We start from the raw sequence: 6,620 nt of genomic DNA, 5'->3' as shown, positions 1-6,620 counted from the left end.
TGACCACTTGAGAAGAATCTTTATTTAAACTTGGGCAGTTATACCATCTCTAAAATATGTATGCATACTCAGCAATATGTACAATTTTATCTAATTGACGACTCACATCTAGAACTTAAAAATAAGAAAAACAAACAAGAATGTACATGATGAAGACATATTAACATGGTCTAATCCTCGACACAGAAAACAAATTGAAACAAGAGAAGCAGACCAGAGAAGCCGTTTTTAAATCCACCCGAGTCCAACGTGTTTCCCACCTCTGTAGCATTCCATGAAAGACAACAGTGCACAAGTAGAAATCATGTATTTTAACATAAATTTTCACCTTTACTTCCACAACTTGGTTGAATATACAAGATTATCCACAGCGCTGATTCCAGTACAGCAGCTGTGGTTGTTTAAAGGCTTTATCAGCAAAGTCAAGGTTAGAGTGAAAGCAACTATTAAACAGCAGAAATATTTAAAACGGGAAGATGAAATTATGTTTTGTCATATGAAAGGGTTTTCATGGTATGGGTCATTTTAGGAAGAGAAGTAGCACCGCCTGCCTTGAAAAAAATTAAATAAAATAAAAAAGAAAAATTAAGTATTGAGGCATTGACAGACTGATTGGAGAAAAACTCATCTAATGTGCAGCAGAAGAGGACTTGCTGTCCAGCAGTTTCTCCACCATGAGCTTGGCGTAGCGCATGCGGCTAGCCAGCTCCCTGCAGCAGCCAAACTCCTCCAGCAAAGACAGCTTGTAGGTGCGGAAGTCCCGCTTCTCGTCAATGTAGGTCACAGCAGCCATCAGCGGGCAGAGGATCAGTTTAGTGTGGTCCTAAAACAAGACAAAAAAACCAAAACAGATAATGGCTTGAGCATGGAGCGTGGTGAGGTTGAGGACGGACAGCAGGAGAGGGAGCGATGCGGGTCAAGTCTAACCTGGAAGAAGTTGATCTGGACCGTGCCGTTGCTGAGGTGCAGGACGATGGCGCTTTTTGTTCTAAACCACAGCGAGAGGTACGGCAGCCGCGCCAGCTCGTCCCCTTCCCGCCGCGCCACATTGGCGCCGGCCTTCAGCAGGTGCTCGCTCATGTAGTTACGGAAGTACTTAAGCAATGTTATCTAAAAAAAATAAAATAATTTTAAAAAAAGACAAATGTATCTAGTACTAAAGATGATATTTAAGCTTCCCTAAAGACTGTTAGAGAATTGTTTAACTTTTATCCAGAGCAGAAAATGAGCTCAACCAGGAGCTGAGGGAGGTGAATACTGACCTTCTTGTTGAGAGTAGCGGGGAACGAGCGGACGCTCATGTAGGACTCGGCAGCCATCTTGTCGATGTACTGCAGGCTGTCTCCGTCCGCATACATGATGAGGCGAGTGTAATCGTTGAACAGAACACCCACACTGTTGTCACACAGCTGGTAGCCTGTAAACAGGCATTTAAACACTTTAATGAGGATGTTTTCCTTTTCTTTCTTTTCAAAAAAATCTTAATTTTTTTCCTAAACATTGTTGGGGCATAAAATAAAGATTTGATTGGACAGAAACCAATCTCAATTATCACACAGGAGACAAATCAGACATGTAGTGAAATTTTAACTGAATTGAAACCAAATGATTTTATCCCAAATCAACCAACCAGTGAAAGACATTTCAGCTCAGTTAATATACAATACCAAGATCTATAATAAAACTCAAGACTTTAGTTTTATGAAAACAACTCAGTTTGTATTCCAGACAGGTGGAGTTTCAGTCTAAGCCCACATGTGAACATTTACACCTTAAGATGAACTGAAGGGATATTTAAAACTTAGTTAATGACTATGTAGCCCAATTAGTAACAGATTTATAGAATGATCATCAGTAGACATCATGTTGTGTCAGTCACTCCAAGCATGTCACTTGAAGGAAGCAGGCAAAAATAAAAATATATTATTCCAACATTTTAAACCATTTACAATTAGACTAAAAATCATTTACAAGCTGCTGCCAGTGGGATATCTCGTCTTTGATTGAAAATTTCAGATTTGTATCTCTTACATGGCGAGACAAGGAATACACCTTGCAAGTCAAGTTTTTCTCATGCACAGAAGCTCTTTGCAAACACACCCAAACTTAAAAATGAATAAAAATCAAATGCCACACTTCATGGCTTTCTGCAGATCCCTTCATAGTCCTATTAAAGAGCTTAATTGATGTTTGTGAGTCAGATGTCTTGCATTCTCACTTTTTGAATGTTTCTAATACTTACCCAGCCCGTATTTGTCTGAGTAGTCAACCCATTTGCTGATCCAGAAAATGGGAATGCATGCAGGATCCTCTGCTTCCTCTGAAAAGATAAACCAAACTTTTCTAAGCTGATCTTTTCCAACTTGACACAAACAGTCAAGAAAAACTGAAAAACAAACCGACCTTGCCGGATGAATGCCTTCTCTGCTGGCTTGGAGGCCATGATGCTGTTGAGCTGCTGCAGCATGTCTTTCAGGTGGTTCTCTGACGGCTCAATCTCTCTGCAAACAGAATACAAGTCAGAATGGTTTATATCTCTACAACAGATGGAAAACAGACAACTTGGAATAGAATATACTTTATATTGCTTATTTGTTGAAAGCTACTCCATCTTAGGGAATAAACACAAAGTTTGTAATTATATATTATATAAATAAAACATGGATTACTATTGAAAGATCTGCCTTTTAGGTGTATTGTGATATAGACCTAAGAGTGATAAGTTCAAAATTCCTAGATATAAACAAATAAATAACAAGCAATGACATGCAATATATTAATAAATAACCTACAAATATAAATTAGAAGAGACTTGGGCATTGTGAAACCTGATGGCTACAAGTAAAAATGAAAAACTTGAACCCAGACTTGCAGAAAATATCTCATCTTACTTCGGCAAAGCATCGTCTTTCACCTCCATCTTCTCTGTCCCACCTAAAAACAAAACAGCAATATTTATCAAGAATCAGACCTACTAAACGCATCGTTCAGACCCGAGGCCTGATATGGCCTAGAGAGGAGAGACTCATTACCTTTGTTGTTCAAAGCAGAGAGGGGACGTCGTTGGCCAAGCTCTGCAGTGGTGGAGGGGGCAATGGAGAAGCGTGGGGGCACAGTGAGGCATGTGGTGGGCAGGCGCAGCGGGATGTAGCCTGACGTGAGGAACTCGTCCTCTTGCAGCTGAGTGATGGTGGGCCTCTGAGCAGGATCGGCGTGCAGCATCCTCTTGATTAGCGACGCTGCGGCGGGGTTGATGTGCTGTATACAGTCCAGGAGGTTTAAACTAAACCTGTTCAATATGTTCCACAAAGCAGCATAAACACAGCAATCTTACCCAGGGGATGACGTAGCTGTTTTTCTTGATGCGACTGTAGGTTTCCTTCAGACAGGACGTTTCAAACGGGGGCTTACCCACCAACAGAGTGTACCTGAGAGAGCAGACAGAGGACAGGTTACTGCACTGGATCGTTACCTGGTGTCAGCATAATGATCTTGACCAACTTGGTTCCAAAACTATGTTCCATACTGCATTTCCAAACTTACAGTATGCATCCCAGTGACCAGACGTCCACTTCGTAACTGTGGCCTTTTTTACAGAGAACTTCAGGCGCTATGTAGTTGGGCGTTCCGCACAACGTCTTCTTCCGTTCGCCGTCAAACTCGATCTTAGTAGCCAAACCAAAGTCCCCTAGAAAAAAAAAAATGGAATGTTTTAAATGTTAAAACTTCAACATATTAAGGACAAAAAAAGTGTCCAAAAGATGCAATGGAGTGGTGCATTTTTCATCTGAATAAACAACATGTAATAAAACATGGATTACTATTGAAAGATCTGTCTTTAGATGTATTGTGATGCATTGCAGGTTCATGCATGGTGGGGCTGACTGATAAGACTCAGCTCATACCATTGCATTTTCTGCACAAGTAAAGAGTGATGAAGCAACAACTTAACTTGAAATGATTACAGACCATTAGTGATCATGAGAACTGATCATTCCAGATCCATCTGCTCTTCTCTAAATTACATTTTATCTTGTTGGCCAATTTTTCTGAAATCCACATAGGTCTTGCAAAGACAAATCAAAGAAATGTTCTCTCTGGTTTGTTATTTTGTTTGCATTTCCCTTTTAATTCATGTAAAGCACTTTTTGAATTGCCTTGTTGCTGAATATGTGCTATATAGATACAAATATATTCCCATAATGTTTTCTACAGAAATTAAAAGTTTTATATAAGCATATTATGGCTAAGTACCTATCTTAACCTCCATCTCGTCATTGAGGAAGATGTTCCCCAGCTTCAGGTCTCTGTGAATGACTCTGTTGTTGTGCAGGTAATGGACTCCCTTCAGCAGCTGGGTCATGTAGTACCGGGCCTCTGGCTCTGTGACAGCCTTACGCCGCTTGTGCAGCTCCAACAGAGACTGAAAAAAGAAGGTTTTAATAAACACATTTTAAAAAAACGTATTCCAGTTGACTAAACCGTAAACCTGGAGGCCCTCCAGTAATATTTGAATAAACTGTCTGGGTTAAACTGCCATAACACAAATTTGGGTGTTTAAAGTAGAAATACATGGTAATTTATTTCCGCTTAAAATACAGAGGCTTGGTAATCATTGATCGTTTTATAATTACACTTACCCTTCTCCTGCAGATTTCCAGGACCACAAAGACGAAGTCGTCGTCCTCAAAGAAGCCGTGGAAGCCAACAATGTTCGGATGATTAAGGCTCTTGTGAATGGCGATTTCAGACGTCATCTTTTCCCTTTGGTGCTGCTTCAGGATCAGAGATTTCGGCACAATTTTCCCAGCGAATACCTGCTTCGTCTCAACATCTGTGATTTCGTAGCATTTGGCGAAGCCCCCCTTCCCCAGAAATCTTCCTCTCGTGTATCTCTTCGTGGTGCGGGGGTCAACCAAGATGTCTGGGATCTCTTTGAGAGGCGCCGACTTCGGATCGGAAAGTGCAGACGTGGGAGCTGGCTTCGCAACACCAGCACTCATTTTGGTTTAAGGAAGCTTTTCGGTTGTTTTTTAAAGAAATAAACCACTTAAGCGGTTCAACGAAGCAATTAAAGTTAGCCTCAACTCAACCGACGCTAGTTTAACCTGGCAAGCTAGCTTCCTTCCGCTTGCATTCGTGTTTAAATCAAAACTAACGCCCTTTTTGTGCAAGTGTTCATTAAGACAACATTAACCATTAAAACAACGACGCATGAAAAGCAAACTTTAAAAAAATCATTAAATAATTCGCCAGACCTGCCCGACGGTAGTTACTCGATTGTTCTCTCCAGCCTTATGACAACAGTTTTCTGTACAAGTTTAAATTGCTGCCTCTGTCGTTGTCGCACTCTCTGATTGGCCCACAGGATTTGAATTGTAGGGCGTTGCAGCAATGCATCGTGGGACTTCTATGTGAAAATAGCCTATCGCTAAACGAGAAAGCTACATCGCCGTCGTGATTGGGTCATCACAATCCTGTTGGTTGCTTATGGTTTCCTGAACAAGGAGGTGAAGGGAAATTGAGTATAAATGGGATTTATTTAAGCATGGTGTGGTTTGAATCGTGATTTAAAACACGAAGCTTTAAAAAAAAGAGTATCTTTCAAAAAAAGGATAACAATTTTATTGTACAATGAAAAATATTTTTGCCAAGATATTTCACCCATAATAATAAAACTCTTTTAAAACCCAATTCCAAATCATATATCCAAGTGTTATATATGATTCCGTCTTTGATCTATTTTATCTGCTCACATACACAATGCTGCATGCTTACATAACCATAACATATAAGACTAGCGACAGTCCCAATCTTTGCTTCACTTGCTGTGCTTCACTCAGCGCTGGTCGGTAATGACACTCTGTATCTGTTCCATTATTACTTCTGTATGACTTGTAACATTTAATCATTTTCGGCATTACAGCCTGTTTTATATCTCATTATTTCTGAATGTAATTACTCTTAGGTCCCGGAACCGGTAAATGGACATGGGTGTTGCACGGAAGGGAAAATGGTTGCACAACACAAGTGTACTTGGGAAAGGGAAAGTTGGAAAAGTTTACCAGAAAAGTTATTCTTCTTTCCATAAACAAGCTCTTCTGGCCTAGAGACCCATTTACAAACATAACTTTTCTCCTACTAGTTGTTATATTTAGAATAATGGGAATATTTTATCTAAGAATAAATTACTTTTTAATGAAAACTGGATGGAACATGGAATTGCACTGGCTAAGCATTACGATGAAGGGAATCTCGTTTCTTACAATGATTTTTTAAAATGCAAATTTAATTTGCTTGCTACACCAGGAGAATATACAATAGTGTTTTCTGCTCTACCTAACAGAATGCTGCTGCAAATTTCCCTAGGTGTAACTACTAATGTTCTACCTAATAATGGATTATTGATTGGAGATTTTGATATCTCAAAAATGCTCCAATAAAATCAATAATATCAATAAAATTATATATATATATATATAATAAATTTTATGTATTAGAAATATATTCTTAAACATGTCCAGGTCCCTACTGATCAGATTATACAGAAAAGGAATGAAAAAATGAAACCAAGACTGAGGACATTGGTCAGTGGGCAGAGTGGATCCACCACAGCTGTC

At 39.5% G+C, this 6,620-nt stretch overlaps 1 protein-coding gene across 1 annotated transcript; it reads right to left on the bottom strand.

Annotated features, from left to right (window-relative positions):
• plk1 (polo-like kinase 1 (Drosophila)) lies at positions 1 to 5,360 on the bottom strand. Its single transcript, XM_008404535.2, has 11 exons — positions 4,641 to 5,360; positions 4,255 to 4,423; positions 3,544 to 3,688; positions 3,335 to 3,428; positions 3,033 to 3,258; positions 2,892 to 2,934; positions 2,404 to 2,501; positions 2,243 to 2,320; positions 1,263 to 1,417; positions 928 to 1,110; positions 1 to 823 (listed from the first exon to the last, which is right to left on the bottom strand). Exons 1-11 carry the CDS (start codon positions 5,001 to 5,003, stop codon positions 629 to 631), a joined length of 1,749 nt encoding a protein of 582 aa, XP_008402757.1. The 5' UTR covers positions 5,004 to 5,360; the 3' UTR covers positions 1 to 628.
• Positions 5,361 to 6,620: the final 1,260 nt, after the last annotated feature.

This window comes from Poecilia reticulata, linkage group LG1, assembly GCF_000633615.1.
Source record: "Poecilia reticulata strain Guanapo linkage group LG1, Guppy_female_1.0+MT, whole genome shotgun sequence".
NCBI classification, from domain to species: domain Eukaryota; kingdom Metazoa; phylum Chordata; class Actinopteri; order Cyprinodontiformes; family Poeciliidae; genus Poecilia; species Poecilia reticulata.
This window is presented reverse-complemented; position numbering and strand designations above follow the sequence as displayed.

Bases quoted from the DNA above. Each gene is read 5' to 3' on its own strand.
- plk1 (XM_008404535.2), bottom strand. From the start codon at position 5,003: ATGAGTGCTGGTGTTGCGAAGCCAGCTCCCACGTCTGCACTTTCCGAT. The intron at 4,424-4,640 runs GTAAGTGTAATT...TTCTTTTTTCAG, and splicing joins TGGAAATCTGCAGGAGAAGG to TCTCTGTTGGAGCTGCACAA. The intron at 1,111-1,262 runs GTCAGTATTCAC...TATTTTTTTTAG, and splicing joins CCGCTACTCTCAACAAGAAG to ATAACATTGCTTAAGTACTT.